Below are 20,078 nucleotides of genomic sequence, written 5' to 3' on the forward strand. Positions count from 1 at the left end.
ACTGTAAATGTGAAGTAAGATCAGAATGCTGAAAAAAATAAACATTCAGAAGATGAAAAAAAAGATCTGGGGTTAAAAATAAATCTGAGAAACTTTCCCAGAAAGGACAAAAAACATGAAATAGAAGACAGAAAACACAATTAGAAGTCCAATCCAACAAAGCCAATACTTAGTGACAAAACTTCCCAAAAGAGAGAAAATCGAGGGGAGGAAATATCAAAGAAAAAAAGCAATAAAAAGTATTTTAAAAAACTCACCTCTCTTATACCTTTCTTGGAAAGCTAGTCAAGAATATGTTCCACAAAAATGAGTCATTCAATAAGATTATATGGGAGATCAGAGATCTGTGACAGCAGAGAGATGGAGATTATCCCTAGGATGCCGGTCTAGGGAGATTTTAGAATGAGAATTTTGTGTGTGGGACTGTGAGAGGACAGCCAGTCCATGTTGAAGGTCAGAAGAATCCAAGGATGACTTCTTCAGGAATATAAAACTGGTGAAATGCCTTATGTGTCTGAATATCTTGAAAGTAGATCAGGACAAATAGCCAAGTGTTTGCTGTTGAATGAGTCATAAGTATACAGAAAACTAAACACTTGGAAGAGAAGTTCTAACTCCAGGAAAAGCAAAGACTTAAGCAGGAAAGGAATCATAATATATAACTTAGCGATGAGTAATGTTTGCATAGTCAATAATGTAAACACTTCATATTGATTTACGCAAAGTGGTGATATAGAAAGCTTGAGGACTGGGAAGTATTCGTGTGCTTTGTGGTGAGGTTGGGAGGAAAGAAGAAAGAATTCTTCCATAAATGACGGCCAACTCAGAAAATAAACAGGCAGTGTTACAAGTATGTTATTTAGAGAGATGGTGTGATAGGTAAATTCTTTAATCCCGATTCATCTGTCCTCTGACAGTGTTCTACTTTTTCACCCTTGCCATGGCCTCTTGGTGAGTGAAGTATATTCCTCTGCTCCTAGAGTCTGGATTTTGGCCGCCTAACTTGCTTGGGGACTTTAGCAGATGTGATATAGGCAGAAGCATAAATGTGCTTGTGCTGTTGGGCTTGCCCTTTTGTGCTTCTGTTGCCCTAAGGAAAGCACACTCTGGTTGCTGCCCCTCCAGTCTGGCCTGCAGAGTGTGACCCATGGATCAGAACACCCACAAACAACCCACAGCCCTGCAGTGGAAAGCAGTCATCTCAGCCGTGTGTGAGAAATAAGTTTATTGCTACATGGCACTGAGATTAGATGTACATTTTTTACTTAGCAATAATTGACTGTTGCACAGGGAAATGAAGAGTAGAAGACTCAGTTGAAAGATGGCCTCTGGGGAAGCCAAAGTTGAGGGTGAAGGAGTTGAGGTCAACTTTTCATAACAAATCTTGTAGGGATATTTGGTTCTTGAAACTATGTCCATTTATAATTGCAAAGTATGAACTAAATATTGAGGAAAAAAATGAAGCATCATGTGATTTTGTAGTTGGAGTTCACAAAGGAAATCTAATGGATGGACAAGAGATCAAGGCAGTCAGGGTGCTAGTAACAAAATTCTTTCATGCCTTCAACCATAGTTTGGTGGTTGATTAAGAGCAGTCTAAGAAAATGAATGGTTTCTAATCGACCACAAATGGAAGTTTTATAGGACTGGATGCCTCACTCAAGTAGAAGGACTCAAGTGTGAGTGGATAGTGAGAAACAATGGGTAGAGCTTCTGGTTGGACTGAATTATGAAAATGAAGAGTGTCAGGATCTACAGATAAAGGTAAAAATCAAGTTTCCAACATCAGAAATTAGTTCAAGTGAAGTTAAAGGTCAAGGAAACTGCTAAAGTATTTAAAGTTTGTGCACATGGACCTGGGATTCAGCCAGTATAAGGTCAGTAATTGGAGTAAAAAGGAAGCCTGAACCCCACGTGCCTGAAAATGCAGAGCCTGTGAAGCAGTGAGAGACGACATATTATGAAGGGTTGCGACACTGGGCCAGATGGGATTCATTTTGGAAGGGCAGAGGGTTCTGCACGGAAGAAGAGCATTAGGAATCTGGAATGTTAGTCCCGCCTTTGAAGCTGGTACTAAGTGGTGATTGGGAAAAACAACAGATAACCATTTGAGAACGATGGTGAGCAACTGGTATTCCTACAGATCTAGTAGGTGAAGAACTTCTGAGGTACTGGGTTTGAGTTACTGCAGCATAACAAAGGATGGTGCAGGTGAATGGGCTAGGAAGGAGGTTAACTGTAGGGTGATGGTCCAGGGAGACTGAACAGTATGGGGGGTAGAGGGCAAACTATTTGACCCTAGTCATGTACCTACCGTACAGAAAAAACAGAAGAGCAGTCTACACAGAAGATTCAACTATGGGTGGTGTACAGAACAATTCCAAATGGGAAGAGAATATCCATTATTCTGATCGTCACAACTGAAAATAATAGATACACTTTAAACTTCCTGTTTTTTTCATTTTATGTCTTTATTCTTTCAATTTCATTCATTTTCCTTCTATTTTTCTTGAAGGAAACCAGGTACAAGGGAAAGCATAAAGAGAAGGTGGTACACATTGTCAGAGCTATCCCCAGTATCACTGCAGAGAAAACAGCTCTACACAATCATCAGATACTACTGAATAGCTTCTGGCTGCTTTTTAAACCTCAATTTGTATAGTTAAGTATCTAAATTATAACCACAAATTATCCAGACTGTATCAAGGAATAGCCATAAACTAAACACTATGCCAGGCACCTCACATGGCTACTGTTTGTTCTTTTTAATAGCTCTTATTCTCCGTTTCTGAAAATGGCAGAAGCTGAGGGGACAGACTAGTTAAGCATCTTCTCCAGTCACACAGCTTGTTATGTAGAAGGACCACAGTTGGAACCCAAGTCCATTTGACTTCAGTGTCCATGCACTTAACTACTTGGCAGTAGTGCCTGCAATTCACTGAAGTACACATAAACATTCACTGATTGCACACACCCATCTAAGGACTTGTAACAAATGTTAGTGTGCAGTTTGCAAAATGCTTTAAATTACTGCTAGAAAAAGAAAAGAACAAGAACAAATTGTATAAAAATTAATACCTCATATTTATTATAATAGCCAGGTTTTATATTTTATTCTGCAGTAATATACATAGTACTTTCAGATTTGGGTGTTCAGAGCTTTAGATGCTCTGAAACCTAATTATCACTAGAACTTCAGATTGATTTGCTGAAAATATTAAATATATATGTTCAGGAACTAACATTGATATTGCATATTACATTATATTGCATAAATAGTACATGAAGTTTTTTCCTAGTAAGTAATCCAAGGACCATGTACACATGGCAAGGGTAAAAATAAAATCTTGTCAACTCTGTCCCTTCATCTTTCTTCCCAGAGGCAAGCAGTTTTTCCTGAGACTTTCCAAAGAGACTATTCGGTCTTTTTTAAAAAATTTTTTATATGATTTGTAAAGGTTACTTTTCATTTACAGTGATTGCAAAATATTGGCTATATTCCCTGTGTTGTAAAATACGCCCTTGAGCCTAACTTGTATGTCTATGCACCTTTTGTTTTTCATTTGTAAGCGTCCATCCTGAGGAACCACAATCCCCTCTCTTACCTGCTGTCTCATCCTGCCTTGTGCATAGCTATCATCTTGAAGCTGTTCTTCACTGTTACCCTGGTACTTCTCTTTATTTCTCTCCTGTTAGGATATCGTGCTTTCTGTGTTCGATGTCTTCCATTTTCTCATTTTACTCCCCAGTTTTGTGGCACACCATCTACTGAGAGGGCATGGGGAACGTCTGCTTTCCCATGCATGTAAGGCGCTAAAATTTGTTACTCTCCCCTAACAAGAAGGAAAAGGCTAAACAAACTGAAAAACAAAATAACATACCTCTTAGACCCATCAGAGAAGTAAAGTCACAGGGCATACTGCTGTCCTCAAAATTGCAGAAATAGGCAAATACAGAGAATCACAACTTCCTGGAGCAGAAATCTGTAAGCAGAAACTGCCGTGGGAACCAGAGCCAGGACAGGAAAACCTAAACTGCAGTTGATGAGTTGCTGGAGACAAGTGGGGGCAAGTCAGGTAAAAACTCCAGTGGGACCTAGTCACAGCGGAGCCTCCTTTCCCTACTTGCATGAATTTTACTTCCAGGAGCTCAACCAGGTTCTCCTGTGAGTATCTGAGAGCAATTCCCTCTTATTTCTGATAGGGGGAGGGGAAAAGTAACCATTTTGGAATACTATCAAGCATGCTGTTCGTCTTAACAAAGTTGGACCCTCCAGAGAGCCTGATTTAGTAGAGTCTAAAGGATTTTTTTTTCCAGAGTAGAACTTACCTGAGGGAATGGAAGTACACAGCTCCAGCTCACGCCAGCCATCTGCCCCACGTAATGCTGGGGGACTGAGAGCACTTGTGATGTTCACAGTCCAGATGCATGGATTTGTTAAATGATTGCGACCCAGTCACAGGATGACAGGATGCTCTCCCCTGCCCCCAGTCTTCCCACCACAGTACCACAGGCCTACGCACCGCAGTTCCTTTTACCTAGTATATCATATCTGGCAATCAAGAAAAAATTGCGGGGCACAATAAAAGGCAAAAAGCACACTAAAATTATTTGTGTATAATTTGAAGAGAGATAGCAAGCATCAGAACCAGAATTAGAAATGGAAGAAACGTGGGAATTATCAGACAGAATTTAGAACAACAATAGACTAAGGGCTCTAACCCTCTGCAAGAGCGGAGGAACAATGTAATCAGAAAGTTGGAAATTCTAAGAATAAAATGCTAGAGATCAAAAGCTCTAACAGCAGTGGGCTCATTAGTATTCCAGGAACAGCTGAGGAAAGGATCTCTGAGCTTGAGAATATCTTAATAGAAACTTCTAACACTGAAAAGCAAAGAAAAAAAAAAAAAAGACTGGAAAAAACACAACAATATTCAAGAACTATGGGACAATTACAAAATGTAACATACACATACTGGGAATACCAGAAGGAGAAGGGAACACAGAAGAGGAGAATGTTTGAAGTAATGACTGAAAGTTTCCTCAAATTAAGGTTAGGCACCAAATCACAGATCCAGGAAGCTCAGAACATCAGACAGGATCAATGTAAAATAAACTCCAGCTAGTCATATGACATGCGAACTGCAGAAAATCAAAGAGATACTGAAAAAAGCCAAAAGTGGGAGGGAACACCTTACCTGCAGAGGTACAAAGGTAAGAACTTTATCAAACTTCTCGAAACCATGCAAGCAAGAACAGGGTGAAGTACTTAAAAGTTTTAAGAGAAAAAACCCACCAACCTAGAATTCTCCACTCTTGAAAATTACCATCCAAAAGTGGAGTAATACAAGAATCTCAGACAAACATCAACAGAATTTGATGCTAGTACACCCACCTTCCAACAATGTTAAAAGAAGTTCTTCAGAGAAGGAAAATGATATGAGTCAGAAACTTGGATCTACATAAAGAAAGCAAGAACACTGTAGAAGGAATAAGTGAAGGTAAAAGAAAAAGCTTTATTTTTCTTTATTTTTCTTCCTTAACTGATCTAACAGATACCAGCTTGTTCAAAATAATAAAATCAACAGTGTAATTAATGTATGTGTGTATATATATGTGTATGTCATAAGTGAAATGAGTAACAGCAATGATACAGAGGAGGGAAGGGAGGAATTGGGGATATTTTGTTACTATAAGGTACTTGTACTACCTGTGAAGTAGTAAAGTGTTATTTGAAAATAAATGTGGGTAAGTGGTAAATGTATATTGCAAGTTCTAGGACACCCCATAAAAGAAATGAAAAAAAAACCCCATAACTGAATTACTAAGAAATGAGAAAAAAAGAAATCATGCAAAATTCTAAATTAAAACCAAAAAGAGCAGAAAAAGAAAAAAGAAAGAACAAGGGTAACGAATAGAAAACAGTAACAAATGTGGCAGATACTAATCCAACTGTATTAATGATTTTTAATGTCAGTAATCTAAATGCCAACTTAAAGGCAGAGATTGCGGAATGCGTCGAAAAACAAGACCCAACTATATGTTATCTACAAGAAATCTACTTTAAATAGAGATGGATTAAAAGTAAAGAGGCCGGGAAAAAAGATAAAAAGTAAATAGGTGGGAGAGTATTATTCCATTGTATATATACCATACCTTTATCAATTTGTTAGTGGACACTAATGTTACTTCCGTATCTTTGTGGTTATAAATAATACTGCAGTGAACATTGGGATACATGTATCTTTGAATTAGTGTTTTTGTTTTTTTGGGGTATATACCTAGGAGTGAAATTGCTGGATCATATGTAATTCTATTTTTAGTTTTTTGAGGATCCTCTATACTGTTTTCCACAGTGACTGCACCAATTTATTTAACTTTCATCTTGGGGGCACAAATGTAAATGGTGTGCTTTTAATTTCAAATTCCACCTGTTCATTGCTGGTATATAGGAAAGCAAAGGACAGTTGCATTTGAAGAATTTCAATATGATGTTGAAAAGGAATGGCTAATTAGAGGGGATGTCCTTGCCTTATTCCTGATCTTTGTGGGAAAGCTTTCAGTTTTTCATCATTATAGTAGTATCTGTAGGATTTTTGTAAATAATCTTCATCAAATTTAGGAAGTTTCTCTCTAATCCTCATTTGCTGAGAGTTTTTACCATGAATGGCTGTTGGATTTCAAACATTTTTTCTACATCTATTGTAATACTCATTTTTCTTCTTCAGTCTGTTGATGTGATATATTCTAATATTTTATAAAGTTGAACTAGTCTTGAATACCTGGGATAAATCCCACTTGGTTGTAGTCTTTAATTGTTTACAAATACTGTTGGAGTCTATTTGCTAATATTTTGAGGATTTTTACATTTATGTTCATGAAATAGTGGTATGTAGTTTTCTTTCATTGTAATGTTTTTGTATGGTTTTGGTATTAGGCTGGTATCAGAATGAGTTTGGAAATCCTCCCTTTGCTTCTAACTTCAGGGAAAAATTGTACAGAACTAGCATCATTTCTTCCTTAAATGTGTTAGAACTCACAAGGGACTACGTATGGGCTTGGCAATACTTTACAAAGTTATCAATCACTGATTCAATTTCTTTAATAGATGCTGACCTATTCTGATTGTCTATTCTTAGTTTTTGCAGACTGTGTCTTTCAAGGAGTTGGTTTATTACATCTTGGGTATTACATGAGGGTATAGAATGTGTCATAAGGTACCTTTGTTATCCTTTTAATGTCCATTGGTTCTGTAAAGATGTACCTCCTACTGCATTTCTGGTACTAGTAATTCGTGTCTTTTTTCTTCATAGTGTGGTCTACTGATTTTATTAATATTTTCAAAGAATCAGCTTTTAGTTTCATTGATTTTTTTTTCTGATTTTCTGTTTTCCATTTCACTGTTTGCTGCTTTAATTTTTATTATTTTTCTCCTGCTTATTTTAGAATTTGCTTTTTTCTGATGCCCTAATGAACGTTAGATTATTAATTAGATATTTCTTCTTTCCTAATATATACACTTAATGCTATCACTATGACCCCCCATGCTGGATAATGTTGACATTTTATGCAATTATACATGAATTAACTTACTTGATTAAAATCTGCCGTCATGCTGGTTGTTTTCTTTTTGTTCCTTTTCTCTTTTTCTGCCTGATTTTGTGTTAATTTACTTTATGATTCTGTCTTGTCACTATTGACTTCTTACTTTTACCTTAAAAATTACTTGTTTAGTGATTACTTTGGGTTTAGAATACACACTGAATCACAGTCACCTTAATATAATATTACACCACTTGATGAGCATCCAGTAGCAGGTTCCTAAAGAGGAGCATGCCGGTGGGGATAAATCCTGTTACGGCTCTGCTTCCCAGAGGTTCTGTATTCTCCTAGTCACCTCCACTCAGCACTGAGCAGTTGGTTGACGTATTTAGCTGATTTCTTCTTGTTTGTCTGTATGGTATCCAGCACCTCTTCCTTTTGTGTTGTGTCATAGGTGAGCCAAAGATGGCATTCTCTCCCTCCTTGGGGGAGGCATGACTTTCTTAGATTTAAGGCAATTTTGTCATCCTATGACCTCAGCTCTGATGGGTTCAAGAAGAAATTCTGCTTTTGTAGTATATCTGCTTTTTCTTCTGTTCAGAAATGGGCATCACTTTCCAAACCCTAGGCAGTAGAAATCATCATGTTCTTGATAAACTGATTCAGAATTTACCTTGTCATTAAGCATGCATTATGTGAACCAATAGTGAAAAGAAGATTTAATGCAAAAAAAAAAAAATTACCAAAAACTCCATACTTAGTTGTGATATTAGTCTGTACAATGAATGACAGGTTCGGACCACTGGTTCTACCAAGATTGCTCAGCCTCTGTTTCTGGTATGTATTTCATATATACCTGATGCATCATTTTCCTTGTTTCCCACTGACCCTGTTGACTGGAATCCTAAAGACTTCGTGTAGTTGTAAGCTGTTGCAATCTTGGCTGGTACATCACATCACTGGCAGGAGTACTGCATCAAGTAGTTCTCACCCCACCACCTGAGATGGGAAGGAAGTAGCTGTTCCTGTGGGTTCCTCTCAGTATGCACTTGGTGAGCACTTTTAAGGCTGTCCACAGATGTGATCAGTATCATCTTGGGATTTAACCATGTGTTAAAGAGAAAACTCAGTTTACTGCATGTATGTCTCACTCCCTTACTACTAGTTGAGACTGTAGATGTTTGAAGTAGAATGCAGAGGTTTACCAAAACTTAAAATTTATTTGAATTGTAGCTACTGCTGATAATTACTAAAGATAAAAATGTTTAAGAACTACGTCATGTAATGTATCAGAATGGAAGATTTAAACTAAGACTATTCTGATTAATTTGGGACTGTAGGTATAGTTGATGTTTTTTTTTTTTTTTTCTTGTTCATTATCTTCAGAAATCATTAGAATTCAGGGTTTTGTAATCTCGGTGTAATAGATTGGCAAAGGGTGCTAAATGTCATACTCCTATTGGTTGCCTTCCTTCAGTCTGTCTTACATGGATATGTTCTTTATAAAATACAAATCTAGCAGATGTCTGCAACCTCTGCCTCTTTGGCGCTTTTTGCCTGAAAGATATCCCTATCCTTGAGTTTTATTCAGTCTTTGGAATGAGATCATAGACCATTTCCTCTGACAGGCCTTCCCTACTCCTGCAGAATTAAGTATTTTATCTCTTGGTCTATTTCCGGATGTTCTTCCAATGCTGCATCTATCACATTCTTTTTTTTTTTTTTTTTTTAATTGAAGTATAGTTGACTTACAATGTTGTGTTAGTTTCTGGTGTACAGCAGAGTGATAATCATATTCTGTTACAAAATATTTGTTAGAGATCAGCCTCCCCTTCTAGATTTGGGTTCCTTGAGGACACAAAACATGTCTTATTTATCTTCTTTTTAAATATATATTTTGATTGAAGTATAGTCAGTTTACAATGTTGTGTCAATTTCTGGTGTACAGCATAATGCTTCATTCATACATGAACATACCTATATTTGTTTTCATATTCTTTTTTACCATAAGTTAATACAAGATATTGAATATAGTTCCCTGTGCTATACAGTATGAATGTATTTATCTGTTTTATATATATTAGTTTATATTGTTATATATATAGTTATACAAACTATATATATATATAAAGTTATACAAACCTTGAACATTGTAGGCCCTTAGTATTATTCAGCTGAATTATGTTGGTCATTTTGATGGTTCTGCTTAAAATGCTAAAAAGTGTTATTTATATTTTACTAAATCTGATAGGCCTTTATATTTTTTCTCATAATGAATGACTGAAATGTTCCCATGTTCAGAATCATAATATATCCTTTAAGAAGGGTATATTAATACTTAAAATGTCAATAAGACCTGTGACTTGCAAATATCTTGATAGAAATATAAGGGATTTGGAGTTTTATGGATACCTAATTTGTTAAATCAAGTTCTGATACCATAATCCTCAGGCATACCTCCAGGAATTTTAGAACATGTTTGAAAAGATAGGTTTTGAGTGAAAGAATAAGTGTTTATAGGACACCTGAAACGATTGAGGAAGTTAAAAACTCTTACAGTTGTAACATTCCTGTTTTCTACTTGTTTTGTTTGGCTTTGGGGGCACGGAGAAAATTAATCTAACTTGATTAATCAGTAACTAAAGAGTTTTTGAGTTCCCTAGGCCCTTTTTAATATGGAATTGATTATGAAATTAAAAAAATTAGTTTTATCTAAAATTACCTTTTAACTTGATTCTTTATTTTCCTACCCAGTGTAGTGACTATGACTTGGAATTCGGAACTGAGTGTTTGCAGTTGGCTCTGAAATACTGTCATGTCAAAGCCAAACTTGTGGAAGGATCACCTGACCTCTGGAAGGTAAGGAAGTTAGTACTTTGCTTTGTGTTTCTGTGTCATTCCTAAAGACACACTGTGCAAGTACAGACACTTTCCAGGTGTTTTAGAAAATGGAGAAGTAGTATAAAAATACCTGGTTTCATACTGAAACAATATTTTCAGCAAAAAGATGTGTGTATGTACACATTAAAAGAGTTGAGTTTCACTCAATTTCTGAGCCATCAAAGTATGGTATCATTTCTATTGCTTGGTTCCAAGAAAATTCACTTTGGGATTATTTATGGGAACAAATTCCATTTTAGCCAATAAGATGGCTTTTTTCACAATTTTTTGTGTGTGTTCTTTGTGTATATTCTTTTACTGTGTTGCCTTACTCTTACCTGGTTTGAGGGTGCAATTCAATGCTTCCCAGAATAGCAACATTTCCTCCCAGACCCTGGGATGGTAATTCTAACTTAACTGGGTTGAAACACATACCTGTCACAGTTCTGACTCAGTGAGGTTGGTTGCTAGACTCACTCACTGCCCCAAAGAGGAATTGTACTTTTACCTGTGGAAAGATTTGACTCTTCTAATGGCAGACTTTCTTTTGGAGGAATGAATGAAGTGGTTGTAGCACTATCATACACCAGGTCCCTGCTGGCACAGGGGTGTTTTACAGCATGACTCTCTTGTGTTTCATTAGGTAGAAAGGTGTTGAATTGAACAGTATATTCTGAAATAGAATTGTGGAGTCATATGATAATTTTGAGTAAGAATTGCTGCTTTTGAAGTTTGGATGAAATCTTTATAAAGAAGCCATCTAAATCTGATTAGTAAAGATTCATCCTAAATTCTGAGATTATATGAATCCAAAAGCATATTTCTTCATTGATGTAAGAACAAAACAAAACACCCAGCCTGTGGATGAAAGATCGTCTCATATCATACATGTCTTAAATTGTTACAAGATTACAAAATAGTGACATGCCTGGATTATTGCCTGATGAAGAAAATTCATGCAGTATTATTGCTCTTTTAAGAGTATCCAAATGTCATCAACCCAGTAGGCAAGTATTTTATTCACTTTGTTTATTCTTTTCTGTATATGGCTCAGATGGTGATAATACATAGTGAGAGAATTTTGGTAACAACCAGCTAGGGGTTTTGTTGAAGATCTGACCCACATCTCTACAGAACCCAGCTATCCTTAATTTGTGGGCTATGTAAGAAAAAAAGTAAAAACTCCAGACATTTTATAGCTACTAACAATGTCAACACTCTGGCCTTACTGCTAATATTTTAGACTGTGTGATTATCTACTTCTTGTGGGTATTCTGAGCCTTCTTCACACTTATAACGCACCCTGAGGTCTGCAGATAAAAGGAGAGAAGCACTCTGCTCTTTGAATTTCCACTCCACCTTCACAAATGTATTTCAGTCTTTTTGGAATGAAATGTCCTATTTCCCTGCTTCCTCCAGCAACATGGTCTCACAGCTTTAGTCGTCACATCTCGGTGCTCTACTTCTCTTTCATGTGCAACAAATGTCAGTGCGCTGAGCAGTAGTTGGCCCTTCCAAGTGTTACTCTTCATTCTCTTGCTGAGTCATGTAATACGTGCTCTTGTGGGTTGGGTTGTGGCCCCCTCCCCTACAAAGGTATGTTGAAGTCCTAGCCCCTGACACTCGTGAATGTGACTTTATTTGAAAAGAGCGTCTTTGCAAATCTAATCAAGTTAAGATGAGTTCCTACTGGTATGGGGAAGGCCCTCAATCCAACATATGAGAACAGGAGAAGAGATTTAGGCACAGACGGAGAGTGCCAGTGGCAAAGGATACAGAGAGAGACCTGATGCATCTACAAGGAAGGGAAAGTGAAGGTGGCCAGCAACCCCAGGAAACGAGAAAGAGGCGGGGAAGGAGCCTTCTCTAAAGCCCTAAGAGGGGGGAATGGCCCTGCTGACATGTGGATTTCACATACCTAGCTTCCAGTGCTCTGAGAGGATGCTTTTCTATTTTAAGCCACCCAGATTGTGGTACTTTGTGACAGCAGCTCCAGGAAACCAGTACACATGCCAAGGGGTGATACCCTGTTAGGCCCAGAGGGCTCCTCTTCATAGTATCACCTTCCAAATTGGGCAGGAGTGGGGAAGCCTTACTGTTTAGGATGTTTGAATAATGATGCATCTTAGCAGGATCTTGGGTTCTAACTGGCCATGTAATGCGATGGATTGGGCAAAAAGTCTTTCAATTGGCAGTCATGAAGTCTTTTTACAGTACCACAGTTCTTCTGTAACAGAGGAGAAGTTATTTTGAGTGCAAATATTGCAGTTCTTTCAGGTTCTTTATTTCCTTCTTCTGCCTCCTGTCTCATGATCTTCTACCTTTTAAAAAATCTTTTTGATTTTTCCTGGCTGTTTATTTAGCCCTACTTACCCTCTTTTGATATAGTATGAGTTGTCTTTAGTATAAGTTTCTAACTTAATTTTGTGGTCTTACTTTGTATGGATAGAGAATATTACAATTGTTGTTTAAACCAAAGCAATGGAATCTACATGTTGAAATAAGTGTTCTAATTCAGTATTAATTCCAGTGATGCCTTTTACAAGTCAGATTTGAAAGATTAAGTACAATTTTGCTAAAACTGGTATTGGACTTCAGTGGACTCCACATGATTCAGAAACCTGACACAGTGAAAAGCAAATCTCAAGAGGCTTTTCACGACCGTAAACAGTAAGGCAGAGGAGGATTCCGAAACATGAAGCCAGGGTGCTTTCACCTACCCCTTGGAATGTCAGGGAATTGGACTGCCACAGTGATGTGAAGAATGAGTAGAAATTTCTCATGACCATGTGTAGCACTATTACTTTACCTGACACCAGAAATCTCAGGAGGACTATTATTTTGTATTTTACATAGTTTTGGTTTTTTTTTTTTTTAATGGAAGGAAATGTAGACAGTAAGTGCTCAGAGTTGATGGCATCATTCCTGCAGTAGCTCCTCTGGGATTGGAAGAAACATCATTTTTTAAAAGATCACCATGAAGGGGTAGAGGATATCCTTGTGAGTGACCCCTCCTTCCCGCCACACCCTCTACCCCTGCCTTTTACTCTGAAAACTATAAGACACTGATGAAATTGAAGATGACAGACAGATGGAAAGATATACCATGTTCTTAGATTGGAAGAATCAATATTATTAAAATGACCATTCTACCCAAGACAATCTACAGATTCAGTGCAATCTCTATCAAGTTACCAATGGCATTTTTCACAGAACTGGAAATAAAAATGTTAAAATTTGTGTGGAAACACAAAAGACCCTGAATAGCCAAAACAATCTTGAGAAAGAAGAATAGAGCTGGACGAATCATGCTCTCTGGCTTCAGACTACACTACAAAGCTACAGTAATCAAAATAGTATGGTATTGGCACAAAACACACACATAGATAATTGGAACAGAATAGAAAGTCCAGAAATAAACCTATGCACTTAAGGTCAATTAATTTAAGACAAAGGAGGCAAGAATATACAATGGAGAAAAGACAGTCTCTTTAATAAGTGGTGCTGGGAAGGCTGGACAGCTACATGTAAAAGAATGAAATTAGAACATTCTCTATGACCATATGACAAAAATAAACTCAAAAAGGATTAAAAACCTAATCTTAAGACCGGATACTCTAAAACTCCTAGAGGAAAAACACGGGCAGATTACTCTTTGGAATAAATTGCAGCAATATTTTTTCAAACCAGCTTCTAGAGTAATGGAAATAGCAGCAATAATAAACAAAGGGAACCTTTTACGTTTACTTAAAAGCTTTTGCACAGCAAAGGAAACCATCAACAAAATGAAAAGACAACCTACAGAATGGGAGAAAATATTTGCAAATGATAAGACCGACAAGAGACTAATTTCCAAAATATACAAACAGCTCATACAGCTTAATATAAAAAAACAAAACAAAACAAAACCAAACCCAAACAATCCAGTCAAAAAATGGGTGGAAGACCTAAATAGCCTTTTTCTCCAAAGAAGACATACAGATGGCCAATAGGCACATGGAAAGACACTTATCATTGCTACTTACTGGAGAAATACAAAATAAAATGTAATGAGGTATCACCTCACACCAGTCAGAATGGCCATCATTAAAAAGTCGGCAAATAGGTGCTTGAGATGGTGTGGAGAAAAAAGGAACCCTCCTACACTGTTGGGAATGTAAATTGGAGGACAGTATGGAGGTTCCTTAAAAAACTAAAAATGGACTTAGCATATCATCCAGCAATCCCACTCCTGGGCATATATCTGGACAAAACTGCAATTTGAAAAGACACATGCACCCCAATGTTCATAGCAACACTACTCACAATAGCCAAGATATGGAAACAATCTGAATGTCCATTGATAGATGATTGGATAAGGAAGATGCGATCTATATATACACAGTAGAATATTACTCAGCCATAAAAAGAATGAAGTAATGTCATTTGTGGCAACATGGATGGACCTAGACATTATCATATTAAGTAAGTCAAACAGAAAGAAATATGACTTACTTATACCTGGAATCTAAAAAAATGATACAAGTGAACTTATTTACAGAACAGAAAGAGGCTCACAGACATAGAAATCGAACTTACAGCTACCAAAGGGGAAAGTGGTTAGGGGGAAAGGGATAAATTAGGAGTCTGAGATGAACGTACACACTACTATATATATAAAATAGATAAACTACAGGGACCTACTGTATAGCACAGGGAACTATATTCAGTATCTTGTAATAACCTATAATGGAAAAGAATCTGAAAAAGAATATGCGTATAACTAAATCGCTTTGCTGTACACCTGAAACTAACACACCACTATAAATTTACTATACTTCAATTTAAAAATTTTAAAGAGATGAAAAATCCACCATTAAGATAAATTCATTTGAAAAAACGAATGAAATACTTTGACAATTACTCTGTTTAAATCTGGAATGCAGTTTTACCCCTCAAAAGAAGCGGGAAGTAATAAAAAAATCAACTATGGTAATTAGTCATGTTCCCATTAATTTCTATTCTGAGTTTACCTTACACAGCAGACAATTAGTATAGAATAAAAGCACTTTCTCATTTAAATTGCAAATATTGAGTCCAAATTTCAGATCTAGTTATCTTTGGGTTTTCAAGGAAACATTTTATTCAATTCTTATGTGGAAAATATATCCACTAAAGTGTTCTGTTTACAGGTCGAGTTTGGCTCACTGTTTCTATTGCTGAATTCCAGCGCTTAGACCAGGACCTACAGCATAGCAGTTATTTGTTGAATGAGTGAATGTTTAATTTGGTTAGAATGTGTAGTCTGAAACTGTCTGTTGTCTAATTTTTTCCTCAGATAATGGAATTGCGTTTTGGATTAGTAACTATAGTACTAATTTGGCTGACATGTACTTGTTCAAGAGGTAGTGTGACAATGTCACACTGGGTTTTAATAGATTGGTAGACAGCTTAAAGAACTTTCCGTCTCTTATAAGTTAGCTGCTATGTTAATTCTGGATTGTAAATTATAGTTATGGGCTAGGATTTACCTTCCAGGATATAGGCATAACAGGGAAATCTATTTTGGGTAGAAGTGTCCTGAGCCACTGAGCTGGACACAGTTTCTGTACAAGTTTAGTTATGAGATAATCTGGAGGAAAACAGTCCAAATTATATAGACACTAAAGGGTACTAGTTTGAGTATTTCCCCAAGTGGAAGATTGTTTACATCATAATCATTTGGGCACTTGAACTATAAGCTCCTAAGTCCTTACAGTACTTATTAATATATTTATTTACTATGTCCTTTAGTTCTGTGATGCAGAAAAAGTGATTCTGCAGTGCAGTGCACCAGGCACGTTCTGCACCTGAGCTCACTGGATGTGGCCTGGGAACTACCTACCATAGGACCACGGCTGGTTACATTACAAGGAATAGGTTATAACTGCAAGGAGGCCTTGTGTTCTTTAGTAAACATCATGATTGTTCTTATGTACATGATGGGACTCTGTAGGCTCTTTCTATCACAGTCATATGTTAGTAAAAACCTTAACAAGATGAACCTTATCTGCCTGTATACAGATAGGCTCAATTCAAACAGATGACCCTCTTTATGGAAACTGATCCTTGAGGATTACCTCATTTCAACTGAAAATGCAACTTGGTGTTTTCTGTTAGATACTTTTTCTTCTTTCTTTCTTCCAACATAAAACCTTACCGTTAAACAAAAATACCAATAACTTTTATTTAAATACTACCACGTTTTCTTTGATATAATACTATTATTAATAAGACTTTGGTAACTACTGTCATGTAATATCTCAATTTCCTTAAAGATTTAAAAATAAATCATCAACCATTTGTAGAAAAAGTATACATATATTTTTCTGAATGCACTGATGTTGTTATAATTTAAAAATTGCCAGTATCAGGTGTTTATAGTTTCTCCAAAATTGAGAATTTCCTTGGGGGCATAATTTTATTGCTTTCACATTCCTTCCTGCTCTGTTGAAATCTAATGAGGTTTATCTGTCCTCCAGGTGACCTACAAACGGGATCTGTATGCAGCTGAATCGATTATTAAGGGTACGTTCGGCCTTAATGACTGTCAGTTCCTGTGTTTCAAAATGTAAGCCGGTTCAGAATTTCTCATGACATTTTAAATCCCAGAATTCTAATAAGTATAAATGGTGTAGGCCACAGAGGTCTGTGATTTTTTTTTTCTTTAAATAATTAACGTTTTATTTTGTTTCCTGCTTTGAAATATCACTTACTATGATTTATATTACATTGGATTTAATTTTTTAAAAGGAAACACTTTATTAACTTGAGAAAAGTAAGGGACTTTGACACTATTAGAAGTGAAAATTGACCATATAAAGATACTATACTTTTTTTATTAAGAGGACTGTCTGCCCTCTCCCCCGCAACACTACCATATCAGTACATTAGATGTCATCTTTCATGTGAGAAAATTTTTTCTGAAATAGAGAATTTGGACAATGATTTTTTAAGTCCTTTTGGTTCTGACATTGACTGTGATTTTGTTTTGTGGTTTTAGACGTTATCTATGTACTAATTCCTATTTCGTTCTTTTTCATCTCTGACTCTAAGAGCCCAGCTACCCAGAAATTGTTTAATAATCAACAAATACTTATGACTGTGCTTGACACTGTGCTGGGAATGTAATTATTATGGACAAGGGACATTCATTCTGTATTTTTGGAACCCCCACAGGTTAAATCAGGGTTTCTTAGCCTCAGTGCTGTTGGTGTGATGGGCCAGGTCATTCTTTGTTCAGGGGACTGTTGGGTGTGTCGTTGGTTGTTCGGCAGCACACCTGGCCTCCACTCACTAGATGCCAAAAGCACTCTTCCGTCTCTCCCCTCCACCTGGTGTGACCATCAGATACGTCTCCTGATAGCACTGCTGCTTTATATGCGAGGTCCTAGCCAGAATCAGAGGGGTCCACCCCCCGTGCTGAAGCAAGTGTGGTACTTTACAATCTGTTTGTAATTGACCCCTTCAAAAGTAGATGAGGGACAGAATAATGTACTCAGATACTGAGTGAGAAGTGACCTTGTAAATTCAGTTGTTGATTGAAGTTGAAAAAATACAGAATGGGAATTGTGAATGCATTTTTTTTTTTCAATTTGAGGAAAGCCTATTTGACAGTCTATTGGCTTCTTATTCAGAAAACTGAAACCATTTCTCTGTTCATGACATTCTGTATTTGTAGTTTACCCTTTAGTTTTTTGTCCTTCAAGAATATTGTGTTTCAAACCATTAACGTACTGTAATTTGTATATCTATCTATGTAAACAGAGCATCTGTGGCTATAAATCAAAATGTTGACATATATTTACATGTGAGCCAGGCAATGTATAAACATTACCCTGGAGAAGTTGCCTAAACCATGATGTAGTTGGTTATATTTTCAACACAAAGAAACATAAACTCAGTTTGGTTTCTTTACAAACTCGTGTATCTATTACCTAAGTAAAGTGGAGATGACCTATTTTGTAAAGAGTTGAAAAGTGGTTCAGTTGAGGATTCTACATTTTTCAGTATTCTGCCTACATATTATAAAGAGAATACTTCTTATATAAAAATTGACATTTTTAGTGTAATTACAGGGGCGACAGTTTGGGCAATTGTTTTCAGAGATAAATTATTTTTCCTAGTTAGGTAGCATATTCGAGAATGCTACTTAACATTTTTAAAGTGTTTTAAAGGTACTCAACTTTCATTCTCAGGGAAAGTAATCTGTCTGACTGGATGTAAACAGCTGAACTGAACAGTCTCCTTATGTTCTTTAAGATTTGCATTTCTAATAACTTCCCAAGAGATTCTGACATTGCGCTGACACTTAGAGGACCGCTGTTGTGGGGCCTTCCTACTCCCAGTTTCGGCTTTTTGACAGGCAGTGTTGTCATCACCTGAGTCCTTGAAGGCAGAATGTCTGGCCCTACCCCATTAAATCAGAATCTGCATTTTACCAAAAACTCTGGCTCAGCACTTGGTACTTTGATTTCTAGAAGCATTCCTCCAAAGGCTGCTCTCTGGTCTTTTACAGTCCATTTCTTTCTAAATAATATCTTTATTGCATTTAGAGCTTGAAGACTTGCTCTGCTCTGTCACAAATTCCCAATGCTTGTTTGCTCAACATGGGGTGCTACCTGCTTTCGTGATTTGCACTTAAACTGTCTCTGAGGCCTGAGAGTAGAAATACCTCTGGGCAGAGCGAAAAGAAAATGCTTAGAGTTTTAAAAATAAAATTCTGACACACAGTATGATATATAGCCAACTATTCACCTGTTTGCCTTTTCCATGTAAATGTTGCAAGTATTTTTCTAGGCACTTCTACCCACAGTATTTATTGGGTACTTACTTTGTGCCAGGCATTGTTCAAAGTGTTTAATGTGTATTGTCTCTTGCTTCTTGAAGAACTCAATAATGTAAGTAGTGTGGTTGTTTTCCATATTGTAGGATATTCAGGGGTCTTAAGCAAATACTAATTTAAGAAAGAGAGAAAATAAAATCTTGACTATAAGTTTTCCTACCTTACTCAGTTTATCTCTTGATGCAACTGTTCTCCCTTTTTTTTTTTTTATCGTTAAGCAGAGATTGTTCAGATTCCCTTCCTGAAATCTTAGGGCTATGCGTGTTTTGGAATTTGGAATACTTCGTATTTTCAGAAGCTACTGCTGAATGTCATATATTATGTCACATAACTGGTGGGATTTAGGACCTCACCACATAATAACACTTAAAATGCATGAATGTTTATGCTCGGTACAAGAAACAAGAATGACTATAACGCCCCTAGCCAGTTCAAGTTCAGGACTCATTTTGCCACTATATGTATATATATAGGAAAACAATTTTAAAAAGTGTTAAGAACTTTTTGGTTTTCAGGATTGACCATAGGTTGGTGTGAACCTCTTTTAGATTGGGATTCAGTGACGGTGGGAAGAATGTCTAGTCTTTCTTTCTTTCCTATCCCACAGTGAGTTGAACTGAATTTGTTGATAAGTTAAAGGGTGTAGCGATGTATTTTTTGTTTAGAATCTAAGGACCTTAATTTATGGGAATAGGCTGCCCTTTCTTCCCACTTTACCACTAGACTTGCTTCCAATAGATGCATATTGAGCTCCGTATCTATAGATTTTTAAAATTTTCTTTTTTAAAAATAC

General features: G+C 36.6%; 1 protein-coding gene across 11 annotated transcripts in view; it reads left to right on the forward strand.

Annotated features, from left to right (window-relative positions):
• Window positions 1-20,078, forward strand: part of CRPPA (CDP-L-ribitol pyrophosphorylase A) — a 358,292-nt gene that overhangs the window by 44,610 nt on the left and 293,604 nt on the right. For all 11 annotated transcript variants that reach the window (XM_074367401.1, XM_074367403.1, XM_074367402.1 and 8 more), the window contains exons 4-5: window positions 10,297-10,401; window positions 16,923-16,968. In XM_074367401.1, the coding sequence (XP_074223502.1) occupies window positions 10,297-10,401; window positions 16,923-16,968 (151 nt within the window). The remainder of the gene's footprint in view (window positions 1-10,296; window positions 10,402-16,922; window positions 16,969-20,078) is intronic.

Source organism: Camelus bactrianus, chromosome 7, assembly GCF_048773025.1.
Source record: "Camelus bactrianus isolate YW-2024 breed Bactrian camel chromosome 7, ASM4877302v1, whole genome shotgun sequence".
NCBI lineage: Eukaryota > Metazoa > Chordata > Mammalia > Artiodactyla > Camelidae > Camelus > Camelus bactrianus.